We start from the raw sequence: 22,051 nt of genomic DNA, 5'->3' as shown, positions 1-22,051 counted from the left end.
AGACTTTATCCCATTTTAAAGTGATATTCCTTAACTGGTAGTAGTTCAACTTATTTCATAATCATTCTGGTTCCAGTCAAGCATTGGGGTCCTTTTCTTTGCATGTATTCTTATGAGTCCTGAATATTTTTGGTAAAGTGTTTTGATGTATCCTAATTGGATACATCTAGAATTTTACGTTCTTCCTTTCATTAACTTTTTAAGAGAAAATTGTTTTCTGAAATTCAGACTTAGTTAATATTGCTTACCTACTATAAGTCAGGCACTGTTTCCATACATTATAGAATAGCACTCTGCATGGTAGGTGTTGACCCATTTTACATGTGGTAGTGAAACTGAGTCTCAGAAAGGTTAAGTGGCTTCACAAGGTAGAGCTGAGATATGAACCTGGCTTCCTGACTTCAAGGCCATTCACCTTTCCACTTCACAGATGTTCTTGTTATCATGTCAAATGCATCTAACTCTCATACCCTGTCCCAAACAAATGTAGTCAGTAAGTTTCTTATATTATTGTGATTTGCATTGATCTTTCATTCATAGTTCATTGATCATTCATTCATAGTTCTATGGCAAGGGTATGTGTAATTAATAATCTTTCTATGTGTTTATTTCTTCTGACATCATTTAATTGATAATTTTGAATTATTTAGATCAAGACTAGCTAGCATCCCACTCTCCTGGCTCCACATAGAGTTAAACTGCTTCAAGAAACAAACTGCTCCTAGCCTTGCTCCTAAAGGGCTGTTGGACCTGGGATAATTCATTTAACCCCTCTGTATCTCAGTGTCCTCCTCTGTGAAGTTTGAGTAGGTCGATCGCTGAGGGCCTTTCCAGGCTTGAGATCCTGCTGGAATTCAAGAAGATTCTTTATTGGTGATAATACTGCACATCTACATCTCAACTCTAACATGAATATGTTTTGTATTTAGAATTTAACTACTTGAACTAGAAAAGTTTGACAATAGGCCGAGCACAGTGGCTCATACCTATAATCCCAGCACTTTGGGAGGCTGAGGCGGGCGGATCACCTGAGGTCAGGAATTTGAGACCAGCCTAGCCAACATGGTGAAACCCCATCTCTACTACAAATGCAAAAATTAACCCAGCGCGGTAGTGGACACCTGTAATCCCAGCTACTAGGGAGGATGAGGCAGGAGAATCTCTTGAATCTGGAAGGCGGAGGTTCCAGTGAGCTGAGGTCGCGCCACTGCACTCCAGTGTGGGCGACAGAGTGAGACCCCATTTCAAAAAAAAAAGAAAAGTTTGAAAATAATTCTGTGAAATGATAGGATAACTTTTACTGAAAATACTGTCTTTATTCTGTGGCATTAACCCAAAACGTACAAGACTAGCAGCTTATGGCAGAAAGGTAAAATGGGACATGCTTGTCTAAATGAGCACTCTGGCAAATTCGATTTTCCTGGCAACTACAACAAATTTGTTTAATCTGGGGAAGTGAAAATGAGATATATAACCGGATAGTTGAGAAATTAGCAGAAAGAGCGTAAGACAACACATGAAAATCTGCGGTAAAAACCAAAAGTGTTTATAGCTATTAATCTTGTTCAGCACTGACAGAAGGTGTCAGTTTTTCCAGAAGGATCAAGAGAGAAAAGAAAGATTTCATAGATGAGTGAGTGTGAAAAAAATCAGAGGAGAGGGGAAAGCAGTGATTCTCGAAGGATGTGCAGAAGGAGATCTGTAAGTACGACTGCAAAACCGCTCTGTGTTCCGCAGCAGCAGTGCCACTCTGCCGCCAGGGGGCCTGCTACGAATGACCTCTGGTGTGAACCAGCAGAATCAAGTTAAAATTGCTGATTTGAAACAATGTAAATCGACTACTGAATTACCTTTTTTAAGTACTATTCATACTTTAAAATCAATTCTTATTGAAGTAGCAAACTGATTTTGCAAAATAGTTTTTAGATTTTTTAAAACTGTTGTTAAAAACTGCAGAGAGGCCAGGCACAGTGGCTCATGCCTGTAATCCTAGCACTTTAGGAGGCCAAGGTGGGCGGTCACTTGAGGTCAGGAAGTCAAGACCAGCCTGGACAACATAGCAAAACCCCGTTTCTACAAAAAATAGAAAAAGTAGCCAGGTGTGGTGGTGCATGCCTGAAGTCCCAGCTACTTAGGGGGGCTGAGGAAGGAAGATTGCTTGAGCCAGGGAAGTCGAGGCTGCAGTGAGCCAATATTGCGCCACTGCACTCCAGCCTGGGTGACAGAGCAAGACCTTGTCTCAGAAAAACAAAACAAAGCAAAACAAAACAAAAACCTACCAGCGGGTTATCCTGGTCTGCACAGACAAATCTTTGCAGCAATATTTCTTTACTCTCTGAAACTGTGGATCATCAACTTTCCTTTTCCATTTAAGTGTGCATAGCAGGGGTAAACAGTGGTATGGCAAGACAGTCATGCTCCTGAATTCCTTTTAATGATTAGACAACTAGATTCACTCTTTGCTCTTCCTTTCCTCTTCTATAACCCCTTCTTTTTTTCCCTTAGCACTCATGAATAGTACACAGCAAAAATGCCCCGTGGAAGAGGTATGTTTGTGACGATAACATGAAGTCTTTAGAAGTGTTATCCCTGCTGATTTCAGTGTTAGTGATGGTGGTGATGTGATTGTAGCAAACTTGAGTGGGCCTCTGACTTAATGAAACCATTCTTACCAATCAGACACACCATGCAGATCTCCAGCCTCCCTGTCAGCTTGGTTTAGCTCCTGATAAAAATGTTAATGGGCCGGGTGCGGTGGCTCACGCCTGTAATCCCAGCACTTTGGGAGGCTGAGACGGGCGGATCATGAGGTCAGGAGATCAAGACCATCCTGGTTAACATGGTGAAAGCCCCTCTCTACTAAAAATACAAAAAAAGCCGGGCGCGGTGGCTCACGCCTGTAATCCCAGCACTTTGGGAGGCCGAGGCGGGCGGATCACAAGGTCAGGAGATCGAGACCACGGTGAAACCCCGTCTCTACTAAAAATACAAAAAATTAGCCGGGCGCGGTTGTGGGCGCCTGTAGTCCCAGCTACTCGGGAGGCTGAGGCAGGAGAATGGCGTGAACCCGGGAGGCGGAGCTTGCAGTGAGCCGAGATCGCGCCACTGCACTCCAGCCTGGGCTGGGCGACAGAGCGAGACTCCGTCTCAAAAAAAAAAAAAAAAAAAAAAAAAAAAAAAATACAAAAAAAAATTAGCTGGGCATAGTGGTGGGCGCCTGTAGTCCCAGCTACTCGGGAGGCTGAGGCAGGAGAATGGTGTGAACCCGGGAGGTGGAGCTTGCAGTGAACTGAGATCGCGCCACTGCACTCCAGCCTGGGCGACAGAGCAAGACTCCATCTCAAAAAAAAAAAAAAAGTTAATGGTCAGTCAAACCAGTTGATGGTATGAATATGAGGACATCCTCCAAGTAGACCCGGGGTTTTGGTTTCAGATGTTAGAGGTTTGCTTTGCCAACCCAGCAGAGGTTTACCTGTCACGGCTCCAATCTGGCCTAAATTTCATTCCCACCTTCCACCTCCACCCCTGCCTCCCCCAGTTTTGACAGCCTCCTTTTTCAGAGAGAAGCAGAAGTTAATAGGAGAGGGGAAAGATCTATGCTTCCAATCTTTTCAAATAGGAAGAATTGAACAAGTTGAGTATTACAGAGGTATGAAAGCAAATGGTTAAAATAGTTTATATCTGAAACAAATTTCCTTTGTGCACGAATCTTTTTTTTTTTTTTTTTTTTTTTTTTTTTTTTGGAGACGGAGTCTCGCTGTGTCTCCCAGGCTGGAGTGCAGTGGCATGATCTCGGCTCACTGCAAGCTCCGCCTCCCGGGTTCACGCCATTCTCCCGCCTCAGCCTCCCAAGTAGCTGAGACTACAGGCGCCCGCCACCACGCCCGGCTAGTTTTTTGTATTTTTAGTAGAGACGGGGTTTCACCATGTTAGCCAGGATAGTCTCGATCTCCTGACTTCGTGATCCACCCGCCTCGGCCTCCCAAAGTGCTGGGATTACAGGCTTGAGCCACCGCGCCCGGCCACGAATCTTTACAGTATAGTATTTGAAGATTTTTTTTCCCCAAAGAGATCTTTAGAATATGTTCCTTGAAAAATAGAGGTAATAGTCTCTATTACATAAAAATTGACCCCATATGGGCCGGGCGGGTGGCTCACACCTGTAATCCCAGCACTTTGGGAGGCCGAGGCGGGTGGATCACAAGGTCAGGAGATCAAGACCATCCTGGCTAACATGGTGAAACCCCATATCTACTAAAAATACAAAAAATTAGCCAGGCATGGTAGCAGTTGCCTGTAGTCCCAGCCACTCGGGAGGCTGAGGCAGGAGAATGACATGAACCCGGGAGGCAGAGCTTGCAGTGAGCCGAGATCATGCAACTGCACTCCAGCCTGGTGACAGAGCGAGACTCCGTCTCAAAAAAAAAAAAAAAAGAAAAAAATGACGCCATATGTGATATGTTCCAGATTATCTGATTAAGACTTGGTTTACTTTATGAAGTAAAATTTGGGGAAAAATTTAAACTATGAAGCTTAAGGACTTGAGTTTGAGACTTAAGGAAAAAGTCAGTGCTGCATATATAATAACATATGCTATAAACACGTTTATAAAAGTGATCTGAACACCTTTTACATTTATTATTATATCTTAATTTAAATAATAAAAGGCTAGGCATAGTGGCTCATGCCTGTAATCCCAGCACTTTGGGAAGCCCAGGCAGGAGGATCGCTTGAACCCAGGAGTTTGAGACCAGCAACATGGCGGCACCTCATCTCTACAAAACATACAAAAAATTACCTGGGCATGGTGTCATATGCCTGTAGTCCCAGCTACTTAGGAGACTGAGGCAGGAGGATCACTTGAGTCTGGGAACTTGAGGCTGCATTGAGCCCTGAACATCATGCCACTGCACTCCAGCCTGAGCAACAGAGTGAGACCCTGTCTCAAAATAAATAATAAAACAACTTAAAGGTTATAAAATTTCAGATAAGTTAGACTAAAAATGAAAATTTGACCAGTTTCATTATACAATAGATTTATAAACAAACATCACAAAAGCATAGTCATATAGATTGGAATAGACATTTAAAATTTTTTCTGCCCATTGTTACTTCATGTCATCACTTAATGCTCCAACCATGCAATTTATATTTAATAGGTGTCTTCTTTTCTCTGTTCATTCTTCAAATTATTTTCACAACTACAGAATGTTCTTTGGGGAGTTTTTGAAATCTATATATTATGCAATCTCCAATATATAACCGTAATTAACTTTATGCCAGTAAAATGATTATTTTGATTTACTTTTTTATTTAAGGATATTAAAATTCATACATTCTATATGATGTCAAGTATAAGCTTTTTCCAATTGTGTAATCTGTAAAAATTTAAACCCTTACCAAACGTACTAATTTTGTACTATACCAGTTTATTCCTTCTTCAACAGCTTCTCGGACTTCTATTCAGAGTGAACTTCATCGAGACAGAAGGTATGGTTATATTTATAATGGAGAACATATATTAGGCTAATAACTGAAATAAAAGTGTGTTATCAGGTAGCAAGTTAAATGTTTTGCTTTCATAAGCAATGTATTCTTGTATTCTGCATCATCAGTATATCTCCTGAATTAACTTGTAAGTTTGAAAGATGATTTTGCTTGAGAGAATGAGTGATACAGGCTTGAAAATGTTCTTTTGAGTGTAATTATTTGCTGAAGTTGATTTTTTAAATGTTTGTTAAACAACTGCTACATGTAAAGCATTGTAACTGCTTCAGAGAAATGCTTTGTACCTCATGCTACATAGTAGTACTTGTTGCCTAACCAAATGGATGGATGACAGGATAGAAAATTGAATGAAAGGATAAAGAAAGGAAAAGAGGGGATAGGCACGATGAATAAAGGCTGGACGGCTTTTTGGAAAAAGGAAGGGAAAAGAGAAGGAAGAAGAGATAATATTTGGGTAGATAGGAGGAAGGACCAGTGGACAGATGGACAATAGAATGGATGGAAGGATGGATGGACAAATAAAAGAATGGGAGAAGTGGACAAATGGCTAAATGAATGGATAGATTTTTTTTTTACATTACATCATAATATTCAATCAGATAGAGAGGTTTTTATAAGTCATGGTCCCAGCTGTCAAATTTCTTACAGTATGGTATAGAATAATGAAGGACAAGGACTTTAGAGTCAGAACCAAGTTCAAATCCTGACCACCACTTTCTACCATATGACCTTGGATGACAAGCTGCTTAATCTCGCTAGCTTCTTTGTTCCATCTTTAAAATGGTGCTAATCATACCTACATCATAAGGTTGTCATAAGAATTAATGTACATACGATGCTTAACATTTATTAACTAATAACTCTTACTGTTTAGACAGAAGCTATAAGCAGAGGTTTTTAGGGAGTGCAGTTCAAATTTAATCAATGATCAGCTTCTACTGTTTCACAATGTAGCATGAGTGTGTATGTAATGCATAATTTTGATAATGACAGTGGTTTTTTTGTTTTTATTTTCCATAGAGTGCTAGAGAAAGGCAGAGCAGGTATTATCATCCATATATGTCCCGTGAGAAAACTGAGTTTTCCAATCAAAACTGTTGATTGATTTGTTCAGGGTCACACAGTTGGTGTTTGTTAGGAAATCAGGTTGAAGAGAAAATGTAAACATGCTCCAGGCATAGTGCCTTACACCTTTAATCCCAACACTTTGGAAGGATTGTTTGAGGCCAGGAGTTTGAAACCAGCCTGGGCAAGATAGCGAGCCCTCATCTCTCTACAAAAAATTTTTAAAAATTAACCAGGCATGGTGGCATGTGCCTGTAGTCCCAGCTACTCAGGAAGCTGAGGGGAGGGGAGCTCAAGGCTGCAGTGAGCTGTGATTGCGCCACTGCAGTCCAACCTGGGCAACAGAGCAAGGCCCTGTCTCTGCAAAATTAATTAATTACTTTAAACATGAGAAGGTAGAATCAGATTAAGAAAAAGATAAAAGGAGCCATGCTAAATCACTACAGCTCTCCAGTATTAAAGATTAATCATCAAATCATATACAAAACTGACCATGAACCCAGAGACACATCCCAGAGTCTCGAAGTGAACATGTAAAACCAAAACACTTAAACATAACTGTGAACTGTAACAGAGATGAAGTAAGGCAGAAGAGGATATTCTTTTTAAATAGTAATTTTCATTTCAGAGTATGCGCTTTATAATAACAGAAAACCAAGCTGGGCGTGGTGGCTCACGCCTCTAATCTCAGCACTTTGGGAGGCTGAGGTGGGCAGATTGCTTGAGGTCAGGAGTTCGAGACCAGCCTGGCCAATATGGTGAAACTCCATCTCTACTAAAAATACAAAAATTAGCCGTGTATGGTGGCATACTTCTGTAATCCCAGCTGCTTGGGAGGCTGAGGTACGAGAATTGCTTGAACCTGACAGGTGGAGGTTGCAGGGAGCCAAGATCGAGATCACATCACTGCACTCCAGCCTGGGCAACAGAGTGAGACTCTGTCTCAAATAATAATAATAATAACAACAGAAAAACAATTCCATTTGGTGGGCTTTTATACCTTATGCTATATGTCTGCCCTAAGGCTGGATAGCTCTGGATTGAAGAGATTGTATAGGCCTTACTTAGTTTTTATCAACCAAGACAGAGCCAAGTGTGCCCAGGGTCCAGCTCTAACTTTTTGAGGCCAAAGTCATAGAGGATGATTGTCGTGTGCTCCCTTGAAGCCTGTCTGGGTGTACTGTCAGAGACAGCCCAGGCCGGACAGGTCATTTCTGTGACTGTGTTAGTTCTTATAACTTTTTGGGTGGTGGTGGTTTTCATGAATCTTTGGACATTTACAGATAGACCGTAGCTTGTTACCATCCTGCAAAACCTCACTGAGGCTTCTGTCCACTAGGCGCCCAGAGATCACCATTGTGGCAGCTGAGCCGCTGAGGCCAGCCTCGTGGTTTCCAGGAACCCCACCCCCAGGATTGGGCTTTCCTACATCATCTGCAGCTGGCTCTTGGAGGCCTAATGAGCTGGTTCCTGCTGAGGTGAATAAACATTACATTATCTCTTTGCATTTTATTTTTTAAATGAAATTCGAAGCTAAGAACAGTGAGACTGTCAACACCTTAGCTATTGCCCTTAGATGTCTAAAATCTTCATTCTTTACTTTTCAGCTCCCACCGTCTTATGAACAAGTTATAAAAGAAATCAACCAAGTTCAAGTTAATACTACAAATAATAATAATGCTGCTGCTGCTCCAAGGCACACTATTACTTCTGCAACTCAGACTGACTTTTCAGAAGTAGACAACGATCTGCCTCAAAGTAATGCGAGTAATTTGTCTTCCCTAACTCTGACCTAGTTCTAGGGAAGTAATCTGTAGGCTTCCAGCCTTTAAAATAATTTGCAATTTGCGTATAATTCATTGAGGTCTGCTGCCCAGTCAGTGTGATCACTGTGTGCTTGCTTTTTTTGGGTATGCGGTGATTATTGTAATAGATCATTCTTACAAACTGCAGCCCCAATCTCTTGTGCTTACCCTAGTTTATATCACAAAAACATTATCCGTATAATTCATGGTGGGTATTACCGCTGATTCCATTCATTCCCACTGAGAAGTATCTCATATTTAGCAACTTATACTTGATAGGATGCTAAGGGTGGTTGTCCTGTTAGGCTTTTTTAAAGTGTTGCACAGTGGCTCATGTGGCTCAATCCCAGCACTTTGGGAGACTAAGGTGGGTGGATTCCTTGAGCACAGGAGTTTGAGACTAGCCTGATGGCCGGGCGCAGTGGCTCACGCCTGTAATGCCAGCACTTTGGGAGGCCAAGGCGGGCGGATCATCTGAGGTCGGGAGTTCGAGACCAGCCTGATCAACATGGAGAAACCCTGTCTCTACTAAAAATACAAAATTAGCCGGACATGGTGGCGCACACCTGTAATCGCTGCTACTCAGGAAGGCTGAGGCAGGAGAATCACTTGAACCCAGGAGGTGGAGGTTGAGGTGAGCCGAGATCGCGCCACTGCGCTCTAGCCTAGGCAACAAGAGCGAAACTCAGTCTCAAAAAAAAAAAAAAAAAGAGACCAGCCTGGGCAACATGGTGAAACCCCATCTCTACAAAAAAAAAGGCAAAAATTCGCTGAGTGTGGTGGGGTGTGCCTGTAGTCCCAGCTACTAGGGAAGCTGAAGTGAGTGGATCGCTTGAGCACTGGAGGGTGAGGCTGCAGTGAGCTGTGTTAGAGCCACTGTACGCCAGCCAGGGCAACAGAGCAAGACCCTGTCTCAAAAAAAAAAAAAAATGTGTTATATGAAGAGCACTCCTACAGGAAACAGAATAAACATTTCCATTTTTGAATCACTTTTAACTAATTAAAGAAACCAAAATCTCTTGATATTCCAGGTATGTAATTTTAAATCTGTGTATCTTCTGTGTTTTTTTCTTATAAATTGTTAACATTACGGCTTGTTTTTATTTGTTTTGGTCTCATCAGCACTACAGGCACCTCTCAAGCCTCTTCAGCCTTTCCCGACAGTCTCATCTGGCAATCTTCCAACGAATGTGGCACCTTTAATAGTCTTTGATATTTCTGAAGAACAGAATTGTCCAGAAAACCCCAGTGCTACAAGATGTCCAGTGCCAAAACCAAGATCAAAAAGCAACCTCAGACCAATACCCAGAGATTCTCACAGTAAAGAGCAAAGTCACCAGAAAATCAGCCCAGCAGCCATAGGAGAGGAGTCATCCCCAGGCCAGCCCCAGTCTCTGCTGGACAACGCTAGCACCTCAGACAGTCAGACAGTGATGAACATTATGAACACGGAACAAAGCCAAAATAGTATTGTTTCCAGAATTAAAGTGTTTGAGGGTCAGGCAAATATAGAAACCTCAGGACTGCCCAAGAAACCAGAAATTACTCCACGTTCACTTCCTCCAAAGCCTACTGTTTCCTCAGGGAAACCTTCTGTAGCTCCCAAACCAGCTGCTAGCAGAGCTTCTGGAGAGTGGGACTCTGGGACTGAGAACAGACTCAAGGTGACCTCCAAGGAAGGACTCACCCCATGCCCTCCTCTGCAAGAAGCAGGAAGCCTCCCAGTTACCAAACCTGAATTGCCAAAGAAACCAAACCCTGGCCTTATACGAAGTGTTAATCCTGAGATTCCAGGAAGAGGGCCCCTGGCTGAGAGCTCTGACAGTGGGAAGAAAGTACCAACTCCTGCCCCGCGGCCTTTGCTGCTGAAGAAATCTGTTTCCTCAGAAAATCCCACCGACCCTTCAGCTCCACTGAAACCTGTCACTGTTCCTCCCCGACTCGCAGGGGCATCACAAGCCAAAGCATACAAGTCACTGGGAGAAGGGCCCCCAGCCAACCCCCCAGTTCCAGTTCTGCAGAGCAAGCCCTTGGGGGACATCGATCTCATCAGCTTTGATGATGATGTTTTGCCCACCCCATCGGGGAACCTGGCTGAAGAATCTGTTGGTTCAGAGATGGTTCTAGGTAAGTGAAAAATCAGCAGTGGAAGGGAATCTAAACTCATGATAGGGTATTTTAAATGGCACTTGCTGTTTTAGTTTCTAGTACGTAAGTTACTGAGATGTGTGTATGCAAGTATGTGCACATGCATGTGTGTGTGTAGAAACAGACAGGAATGAACAGAGAGATCACAAAACACAGAGCTAAGTGGGGAATGGAGACAGGGAGGGAAGGGGAAATACAGGATGGGGGTGATGGAGTCAGAAAGGGGGAGACACATGCATCAATTACTATGATATGAGCCAGAAGTAAGCAGACTGGGGCTAGGGGCTAGACTATAATAGCTTGTGGGGCTGGCTTCGCTGACTCTTGACAGTTGGAAGTTCAGGCTTCACATTGAAAGGATCCAGGGAGGTTAGGGAATGTGTAGAAGGATGCAGAGGAGGCTTTTCATAGATGGGAAGTCATGCCCTGGCCCCAGAGGGGCTCCTCAGATGAAATGGGCCTCAGCTGGGAGTGCTGGGTGAGGGGCCAGCTCCAGGGGAGGACTCGAAAATGTACAGAATGAAGACCCAGCCACATGTTGCAAAATTGTTCCTTTAATCTTCATAGAACATCTTCCCTTGAGAGTGAAAAATTTTGTAAATAAAATACAACAGTTGTAAGGTAGCTGCCAAGATCAGTACAATTAAATATCCCAGAAGGTAGAGAGTATGTTTTCTTTCTTCTCACTGCTCCGTTGGAGAGTGTGATGGTAAAGCTTGTCTTTGATTTGTCAAACTAAGCTGCTTTACTTGTCATTGATAAGATTTATTTTACTGCTGTTTACTTATTTGCATGGAATTTGTGAACGTATAAACTTAATAGAATTTTCAAAAGGTTAACTGTCACTGTATAAATGTTTAACATGCATCAAAATAGTACAGGCTCTGTGATTTCAAAACCAAATTCTGCATAACACAGGTGTATTTAAAATGAAAGCAAACATAACACATTATTAAATATTCATCACGCACAGAACATTGTAACTGACACACAACATTTTAGCATATAAACTAAAAGACATACATGGCTTTTGTCCATAAAGGGTGGAAGGAAAAAATTTGAATATATTAAGCTTCTGCAGTGTACCTAATGCTCTCCTAAATACCGAGACATACATTATTTTATTTAATAATTGCAACAACCCTCTGTGAGATATCACTGCCTACGTTTGCAGATGAAGACAGTGAGACGGAGGGAGATCTATGGATCATTTGCCCAGTGTCATAAAACGATTGTCCAAGTCAGGATTCAAACTTAGTGTTTTTATTCTAAGTCTAGTTTATTTTTCACTGTATAATGTTGCTACCCAATATTTTCATGAATCCTTAACCAGGCAACACTTTAAAAACTTTTCAAGTCTTTGATAACCATTTTCTTGTATAAGCCTTTTTGGTATTAACAAGATTCAGAGAAGGACAGGGATAGATAAACCCAACAGCAGCAAGCTGAAGAAATATTACCTTTTGTAGAACTTGCTAGTTTCTATGGGGATGGCAACTTGACTAATAATTGCTGAGAATTTATTTTGTATCATCTAGCAGATGATTATAGTCATCTTCAAAAAGGAAGGTCAACAATATACTTTCAACATAAATACAGTCTCATGCTTCATACTCAGCCTTTTCTGTTTCTTGATTTCTACCACTTCATTGCACAACATTTAATTATTGGGGCGTCTTTTAGCAAAGTGTGTAATTTGCTTGTGCTATCTGACTTTAACCATTGCTCTTGACTATGGAGTTATACTGAGCTGAATACTATCTTCTTTCTAAACCTTTCTTTCTTCCTATATTTTGCAACTCACTAGTGACACCATCACACACACCAGCCTTCCCTGGAGAAACCCAGAGATCATCCTTGAGTCTTCTCACTGTGTCACGCAGTGACTAACTGTTCAGATTTGGAGTCTGCCAGGGTCTACCACATTTGTTATGTGACCTTGGGCAATTTTCTTACCCTCACAGTGCCTCTGTTTCCTCATTTGTAAGATATAATACTACTCCTCACCTAGGATATTGCAAGGGTTAAATGTGATCATATAGGAAAGCGCTATCACATTGTGTGAAATATGATGATCATTAAGTAGTAGTTTTATGATTGCTACTTCTCTGCCTTCACATCTAATTAGTTACCAGCTCCTGCTGGTTTTACCTTCCAAATAGTTCTTGACTCTGCCTCTCCTTTTCGTCCTTCCCTGTTCTGCCCCACTTTAGGCCTTTACACTCTGATGGCTGCAGTGGCCTCCTAAATTGAGCCCACTCAGACAAGCCTATCACACTCCATACTGTGGCTACCCAGGGGGAGTTTCTGTACTGCACACTGGCCCTTGTTGCCTCCCTGCTTACGCCCTCCAGAGGCCTTCAGGATCACCTCTGAATGCCTTGACCTGTGGAGGGGTTTTTGTTTGCTTTTCGATTTGGGGCTTTGTGACTTTTTGGTGGTATTTTGGTAGCATTGTCATTGTAAATAAAGGTTTATGGTCCTGGGAAACCTTGCCTAATCATCCAGACACCAGGCAGAAACTGGGAGAGGAACACAGGAGAAAGAAGAGAAACTTACAAATAAGTCTTCCCTTCCCTTTCTCTTACCTCAAAATTAAAGAAAATCTAATAAAGTAGCATTCATAAAATGAAGTTGCCATATTAATCTCAGGAAATAGAGATCCGCAAATACTGAAGCTATGAAAACATCGTAAAGATTAGAAAAATTATTAAAGGAAAACTCATAAAACAGGCAATTTAATATTGGATTCATTTCTTGGGTAGAATGCCTTCCAGGTTAATGTAATGGAGCCCAGAAGTATGAGCAATTCTTCTTCACACCTTTACAAATCATACCCAGCTGTCAGAAGAAGGAGAATGTTTCTGCCGGCAGCCCCATTACACAGACCAGAATAATAGTTTAGCAGCCAATTTCTGCTGTTAACAGAACTCAAGGGAAAGAAATGACAGAAAAGCAAGCCAGGGATGGTGAAACTAATTGTGATGACAAGCATATTATTAGAGACAGTTAATGGGTGGAAAACTACTTTATCGTCAGTGTTTTTCTCAGTCCGGTAATGAAGACTGTGCGGGTATAGGTGTAAAGAGGCCTCTGCTTGTTCACCAGCAGGTGTGGAATACCTGGTGCTGGTGTGAGGGGTAGAGGGAAGACAGAATAAACACTGCACATATAAGTAGACAAAAATGCCATCACTGCAAATAAAAGTAGACAAAAATGCCATTTTCTTGTCTTAGATTCAGATAGGAGATTCTTCTTGAGATGCTCCGTGTTTTTTGTGTTCTGTTTTTCTGTAGAAGCAAGAGCAGTCTGTGATAGAATTATGGCAGCAAGTTCTTAACCCTTTCCAGACTGCCAAACTCTGAGAATCTGAGGTAGCCTGAGAGGCTTTTCTCGCCTTGAAAATAGCCATTAATTCAATGACTGGAGCTGTGAGGGAAGAAAAAAAAAAAGAAAATAGCCATTAGTCATGTGTACACAATTCAAGGTACAATATCCAGAGCTTCGAGGGCCCATTTGGGCTCTAGAATTAAGGACTTCTACTATAGAATATTGGAAATAAATGTCAATGGACTGCTTAAATAAATTATGGTACATCCATAACAATGGAGTATTGTGTGATAATTAAAAGGGAGAGAGACCTGTTATCCCCTACTTTGGACCAACCTCCAAGATATTATTAGTTGAAAAATGCAAGATACAGGATACTTTTTGTGTTATTTTAGCTATTGTTTGTGTTAAATTTCAAATGCAATGTACAGTGATGTATGAAAAGGTGGTACAAAGGTTGTCTTTTATGAAGGAACTGGATAGGAGAGAACAGGGAATTTGGTTTTCACTGTAAGCATTTTGATCCCTTTTGAATTTCAGACCATGTGGAGGCATTACCTTTAACCAGGTATTTAATCAGTAATCTTTTTAAAATAGCTGAACATAAGCATAATTAGGCCGAAAGAAACTGGGAGAATTATCTCTTGTCGTCTTTGCCACTTCTGAAGAACTGCTTCCCCCACTGACTCTCAGATCCTGATAAGTAGAAATTTTTAAAATAACAAAACAGTGATTTATCTAAATGGTTATATTATTCAAGGTTACAAAATAGAAGCTAATTGTTATGAACTAAATACGTCTAAATTAGATAAATTCAAAATTTTATATCTGCATTATTTCCTTTTAAATTAAATCCAAAAAAAAGAGTTTTTATTTTTCTAGTTGCTTTATGGAAAATTTTATGGCCATTATTGCCTTGAAAAAGCAACGAAAGAAACCAGAAGTTTCCTCTTTTGTTCTCTTATTTTTAAGTGGTTTTGTTCTGGTTTGTTTGGCAGAGGTGTTAACTCAGCTTAGTCTTGTAACTTTTTCCTTATGATTGAATTTATTTTATTGGATTTGTTTCTGTTAGAAAAGTAAAATATATTCATTGTAACAAGTCAAACAATTCAGAGATTTTGGATTTAAAAAAAATGTAATCTCCCCACAGTAACCAGTGCGAACAAAGTATGCAGCCTTCTGTGCCTTTGGGCATGCCAAACCAAAGCTTACACATATATACATAATGGACTTTTTCCAGAAATTTTTACCATCCTACACCTGTTACTCAGCAGAGTGCTTTATTAAACAATGACATTTATCACTTCTCTTCAGGATAATAGGTCTAATTCTAATTCATTGTCTCCTTATACCCACCTGATACCTCATAGTGTATCATAGCTGCTTCAGTATTTCCCCTGTTGATGGACATTCAGGTTGTTTCGTTTGTTTTTTATTTGGTGGGTTGGGGGGGAGGTTATTTTGTTTTGTTCCTTGTTGGTTTTTGCCACTACAAAAAATGCTGTAGTAAATACCCTCATAAGCATGTTCACTTCTGCTGAGGCTTTTATTTCTGAAGAATAAATTTCTGAAAGTGGGACTACTAGTCAAAGGTTATGAACGTTAAACATTTTAACTAGTACTAATGATCCAGTTTCTTACCTGGTGGTGTCTGGAGTACCCCAATATGAAGTGCCAGCCTTGCTTTGTAGGTTGCGCACTTATAACTTCTGTTGGGAAAAAAATAGCCCTCTTATGAAAAGACATAAAAAGTGAACTTATGTTGCTAGAGAGAAGCTTGCACACCATCATAAAATAAAAAACAGGCCTCTGGCTCCACCTTCTCATTGAAGTAATGCTGTTTATCCTCCCCACTAATCTGCACTCCTCGCATGGATCACAGCCCAGACAACATGCAGACAGAGAGGCAGATGCAGAGCTCACTGACTCAGTGAGCACAGCTGGGGGAGATCATTAAACAGACCACTCCTGCCAGACAGCCTGCGGTGATAGAACACGAAGACTTCCTTGCCTCGCTACATGGAGAAAGAATTTTTTTTTTTTTTTCCGGAGACATGTATAGTAGAATGATTACACACGATCTGAGTGTCAATTATTAAAAAACAGCTAACGGTATTAAAAATGAAAAAACGAGAGAGAGTAAGCTAGGACACTTTGAATACTTCATAAGTTATACCTATGCTACTTCAATTTAAATCCTTCAGGTTAAAACAAAAAATGATTGGACCCTTTAACACGATAGGTGAGATCTGCCCACACTGTGTGCAGGATTTGGGTCAGGATTTCCTGAGGCCATTCTTCCCACAGCAAGCACATTTTGGATGCCTCCTGTGTTCAGCCCCTCAGAGGTGCTGATTGTCCTCTTTTCTCCTTTCCCTGCCCGCCCCTACCCCCATCCATGCCCTTACTTGTGAAATGTGAGGTGTAGGTCTTATACTAGCCCAGAATTTAATTTGATTTGGGAAACAATTTAAGTCATTACATGCTCAAGATTTTCTTCCCCCTTCACACCCACCCCAAAAGCATCATTAACTAAAATTTTAAACTAATAACCAACAGGTTATTGGTACCAAAAGCAGCTGTTTAAGAAATAGCACTTCAGGCCAGGCACGGTGGCTCACACCTATAATCCCAGCACTTTGAGAGGCCAAGATGGGAGGATCACTTGAGCCCAAGAGGTCCAGACCAGCCTGGACAACACAGTGAAACCTCATCTCTACAGAAAATGAAAATTAGCCAGGCATGCTGGCACATTTCTGTAGTCCCAGATACGCAGGAGGCTGAGGTGGGAGGATTGCTTGAGCCCAGGAGGTCAAGTCTACAATGAGTCATGATTGCACCACTGCGCTCCAGCCTGGGGGACAGAGTGAGACCGAGTCTCAAAAAAAAAAGAAATACTACTTGAAAGGTAGGACACCGTGAATGATTATTGGAAGAACTATTGAAATATGTAAAATCCAGTTTTTGGAAAGACAATGTCACCTGCCTCACCTACTGCACTCCTGCTTCCTTCTGCAGCCTGTTTCCCTTCTGCCCACACCTGAAGTTCCTCACCTTTTTCATTTTTCAATATACTTCTCACCTTCTAATATACCACGTAAATTCCTTGTCTATTACATGTATTGTTTCTTGTCTCCATCTCCTTGCTGGCATGCAGACTCCATGAAGGCAGAGTTCCGTGCTGTGTTCACTGCTATATTCCCAGTATTTAATGCATAGCAGGCACCCAGTCAATATTGAATGAACAAAAGTGCTACAAAGAAATTGATATAAAAGTGCTAAGAAATTGATATAAAACTATAAAGAAATTGATATAAAATGATCCTGGGTTTGTTTTTCAAAATATTTATATAATAATGATACTTGTAATATTTATAGAAAATACATGGACAGATATGCCAAATTTTAGACGATAATTGATTTTAGAGAGATGAGATTACAAGAGGTTTTCTTTTTCTATTTTATATAATTCTTACTGTTTCTTTTACAACAAATATTACTGTGAAGTAAAAAATGTACTATTATACTTGTTCATATATATTTGTTATAATAAAATTAAATAATTAAGGAATTTGGTTGAATCTGAAAACAGGAGCTTTGTAGTTTTATGGGTGACACAGGTCAAAGTGGAGGAAAGTTATATTATTAATATAGTAGTCTTTTTTTTTAAAGTTTGATGCCATTCTTTTGATAATCTTGAGTTGGTGTTTTTAACGTTAGACTCGCCTCGCTCACTGTGAGCTGGTAAGATTCCACGGAGGAGTCATCTATTTCTTTTTTCCTCAGTGGCATAATAATAATTTTAGCTAGCTTGCCATCTGGGGACCCTTCCTAAGTGGTAGATAAGAAACTTAAACTAGGATTGTACTTTACCATCATATTTCCCCACCCAGCACTGTTACTGGCATAAATATATGAGCAAGTGGCTAGTGAGAGAGTGATGCCTCTGGCAGGGCATCTGATGGTGAGGTTGACTGAAAACTGAGTGGAAGAGAAGGCGAAGTACAGATTGACAAAAGGGCTTTTATTCTTAGCTCAGCCATTCGTGTATCCTGCAAAGAGCTGGTCAGCAAAAGGTGCTTATTGAATTACACCTCATAACAGGCAGAATTTGAACGCTGTTCATCACAGGAGCTATGGAGTGCATAGTTTTATAGAGAGTATCTCCCCACAGGCAAGATCCATAGAACAGGTGCAGAATTACAGCATATACTCATTTCGCCTCTTGTTAAATAAAAGCAAAGACAGCCTCATGCGATCCTGGGTGCTGAGTAGAATATCCATTATAGAGCATTTTCTTTTGTTTTTGCTAATCTTTTTACTTGTAGATTTCCCATTTTTTAAAAAAAGTTATAGTCATTTTTCCAAACCACTAACAAGGACATTTATGTTAAAGACTGTTTCAGTAAAAAGGTTTACAACTATGCTTTTGTTTAAAGTGTTTCTCCTAAGTATATACTATCCATTTAAAATATTGGGTTGGTGCATTACTTTTAATGGCAAAAACTGCAATTACTTAATAAATTGGTTAAGATAGAGGAATGCCGAGTCATATATCCTTGCCCCAAAATTAAATATTTGAAGGGATATGCCTTATTTTATTTCTGGGATAGAATGTTTTTCATTTTCAGGTTACTGAAGTGTAGTTTTACGGAACTACTAAATCTGAGACTGCTAAGCACCTTCCCTGTGCCAGGCACAGCACTGGGTAGGATGAGGGCCCTGGGAGTAAATATTCTGGGACAGGCACGGGGGGTGTACGGGGAAAGAGTCTTTCCTGTCTGTGGCGTCTGGGAGGCTTTAGGATGTGGGAAAGATGGTCTCCTCATCTCAGTTGCCCCTCATTTTCAGGCAGACGTGTATGAAATGATTACACTCCCCTGAAAGATCAGCTTCTACATAATTCAAGATCATCCTCGATTTCTTTCATCAGAGAGGAAGAAAAGCCACATGAATTATTTACAGAACACTAAGTTATTTCCTTTTATGAGTTCCAACTTTGTTTTTGTCTCTGCAAACTGAGATTTTGTTTATCCATGAATAGTTTCCCTAGGGGCATGAAAAGTATGACTTTTAAATTATGAATGAGGTTTTTTGTTTCAGTCCATGTTAACTAAAACATGCAAAATAAAACTATGTTTTTCATTAGATCCCTTTCAGCTCCCTGCAAAAACAGAACCAATGAAAGAACGAGCAGTTCAACCAGCACCCACCAGGAAGCCCACTGTAATTCGAATTCCAGCCAAACCAGGAAAATGTAAGCACTTCTCTGCTTTCTTCAATTTGCTTCTTCAAGAGCCTGGGAGAAATATATGCCAATTTATCAATGTCTGCTTTTGAAATTATGTATAATCTCTCAATCATAGTCAAAGCTATTTAAAAGCAAGTTGTTTTTTCACAATTCTTTGAAGAATTAGTTCAGTAAATTTGGATTACCTTACTCTTTCCCTTTCCCTTCCTTTCCCTTTCCCCTTTTTTTTTGGGAGTCTCACTCTGTCACCCAGGCTGGAGTGCAGTGGCGCGATCTCAGCTCACTGCACCCTCTGCCTCCCGGTTTCAAGCAATTCTGTCTCAGCCTCCCGAGTAGCTGGGACTACAGGCACACACCACCACACCTGGCTAATTTTTGTATTTTTAGTAGAGACGGGGTTTCACCTCATTGGTCAGGCTGGGGATTTCATTTTTCTTTAATGTTGTCTTTAGACAGAGAATAGAGGGAGACTGAATTTAGAACAATTAGTATATCCCATGTTAACACCTCTGGTACAAATTTGGTGGGAAAGTAATCTAAACTAATAGCAAATAAAGGTTGTATATGTCTATCAGTCACGAGTATATTATTCCAATCAGCATAATCTCAAATATGGCTATGTGTGAATTCTGTGAAGAGCAGTAACCAAAAGCTTGAAATAATAGTTTATAAAAATACTTCTTAAATTGGCCAGGCACAGTGGTTCACGCCTGTAATCCCAGCACTTTGGGAGGCCAAGGCAGGCGGATCACGAAGTCAAGAGATCAAGACTATCCTGGCCAACATGGTGAAACCCTGCCTCTACTAAAAATACAAAAATTAGCTGGGCGTGGTGCTGCGCACCTGTAGTCCCAACTACTTGGGAGGCTGTGACAGGAGAATCACTTGAACCTGGGAGGCGGAGGTTGCAGTGAGCCGAGATTGGGCCACTGCATTCCAGCCTGGTGACAGAGTAAGAATCCTTCTCAAAAAAGAAAACTTCTTAAATTAGTGTAACGTTACATTTTGGTTTACTTCCTTACTTTTTTTTTTCCTTACTTGATTTTTTAATAGTATAACATATGAAATTCGGTAGGAGCTTTAATAAGTACTTCAAAAAGAAATCTGATATTTATTATAATGGGAAAGCCACAAGGGCCAGTACTATTTATTTTAGGCACCAGGTTATTATAAAGTGTGATTAAAAGTGTGTATTTGTATGTGTACACACACACACAGTGGGTTCCAGAGCAGTTCATGGCACTGCTTGGAGTGATCACACAGCTTTCTCTGTGGGCCTCTAATTTCATTTATGCCTGCAATGCCTTTATATTATAGCCCACATGCATTCTTGCCTTTGTCTAACAAGAGATTCTGCCCACTTCATTCCTCCTAAAGCAGAACAAGCATCCCACTCTTTCACCTGTAGCACCCGGGATTGTACTGCAGGCATTTTCCCTTTATTTTAGGAGTTTGGTTTTTCCATAAAGCACTACCCAGAAGGATCAGTCTCTTGGTTTCAGTGTCTTCTTGATGATTCTGTTACTAACTGATGGATCTCAGCCAGGTAGCAAGAAAATTGAACTGAGTTGCTATGAAGAATGTGGAGGAGAAAAAAAAATCAGAGGTATCAAATTCTGGTTCTAGTTTCTTAGGAAGTTATATTTTATTTTTTAGAGGTAATATTTTAATGTTAGATTTAAAAACCAGTGGTAGCCAGGCATGGTGGCTCACACCTGTAATCCCTGCACTTTGGGAAGCTGAGGTGGGCGGATCACTTGATGAAACCCCGTCTCTATCAAAAATACGAAAAAGCCAGGCGTGGTGGCACACACCTGTAATCCCAGCTACTTGGGAGGCTGAGGCACAAGAATTGCTTGAACCCGGGAGGCGGAGGTTGCAGTGAGCCGAGATCATGCCACTGCACTCCAACCTGGGCAATAGAGCAAGACTCCATCTCCAAAAAAAAAAAAACAGAAAAGAAAAAACTGGCAGTATGTTTCTTTTGACAGTATTATATAGCCCACAAATCAGTAAAATGATAGCTTATTGGGTTGTCTGCCTGTTTGCTATTACTTTGTTAAATATATTCTGGATTTTAACAGGTATACTAACATATAATGATGAGAAATATTGCCTGGATTTTAAGTAATACAACTTTTACAGAAATTAGTAATAAATACAAATTTTTAAATTTATTCATCTGTTGTGTCATTGTCCCTAAGACCACCCACAGGGTTGATGATTCACTAGGAGGACTCACAGGACTCAACATATAGTTGTATTTATGGCTATTATTTATTATAGCAAAAGTATAAGAGGTACAATCAGCAAAGAGAAAAGGCAAATGTGAAGTCTGGAGGAAACCAGATGCAAGCTTCCAAGAGTCTTCTCCTGGTGGAGTCAGAGGACATACGTAACTCCTCCAGCAATGAGTTGTGACAACACGTGTGAAATGTCAACCAGAGAAGCTCACTACTGATTCAGTGCCCAGGGTTTTTATTAGGGGCTGGTTATGTAGGCACTCCTAGAAATTTTGGCACATAGCAAAATTCCAGATTTCCAGGAGGAAAGCAGATGTTCAGCATAAACCACATATTCTGTTTTATCAGTTTTGAGGATGGTGAGAACTGTCCCAAAGTCCAAGTTCCTATATGCCAGTCAAGGACCAATCCTGTGGCTGGGTATGGTGGCTCATGCCTATAATCCCAGCACTTTGGGAGGCAGAGGCAAGTGGATCACCTGAGGTCAGAAGTTCAAGACCAGCCTGGCCAACATGGTGAAAACCCATCTCTACTAAAAATACAAAAATAAGCCGGGCGTGGTAGTGTGTGCCTGGCTGATGCAGGAGACTTGCCTAAACCTGGCAGGTGGAGGTTGTAGTGGGCTGAGATCATGCCATTGCCCTCCAGCTTGGGCAACAAGAGCGAAACTCATAAAAAGGGACCAATCTTGTAAGTAGTAC

General features: G+C 40.8%; 1 protein-coding gene across 38 annotated transcripts in view; it reads left to right on the top strand.

The window, feature by feature from the left end:
* SH3D19 (SH3 domain containing 19) overlaps positions 1–22,051 on the top strand; it is a 196,319-nt gene that overhangs the window by 134,147 nt on the left and 40,121 nt on the right. For 15 of the 38 annotated variants that reach the window (XM_074040594.1, XM_074040587.1, XM_045392938.3 and 12 more), the window contains 5 exons: positions 5,448–5,490; positions 7,913–8,051; positions 8,181–8,331; positions 9,501–10,505; positions 19,006–19,113. In XM_074040594.1, the coding sequence (XP_073896695.1) occupies positions 9,812–10,505; positions 19,006–19,113 (802 nt within the window). In that variant the 5' untranslated portion in view covers positions 5,448–5,490; positions 7,913–8,051; positions 8,181–8,331; positions 9,501–9,811. Of the gene's footprint in view, positions 1–2,505; positions 2,547–5,447; positions 5,491–7,912; positions 8,052–8,180; positions 8,341–9,500; positions 10,506–19,005; positions 19,114–22,051 lie in introns of all 38 variants that reach the window. The other 23 variants (XM_065545575.2, XM_065545573.2, XM_074040584.1 and 20 more) reach the window with 3 other exon arrangements.

Source organism: Macaca fascicularis, chromosome 5 (genome assembly GCF_037993035.2).
Source record: "Macaca fascicularis isolate 582-1 chromosome 5, T2T-MFA8v1.1".
Taxonomy (NCBI): Eukaryota; Metazoa; Chordata; class Mammalia; order Primates; family Cercopithecidae; genus Macaca; species Macaca fascicularis.
The sequence above is the reverse complement of the archived record's forward strand: the minus strand, read 5'-3'. Positions and strand labels throughout refer to the sequence as shown.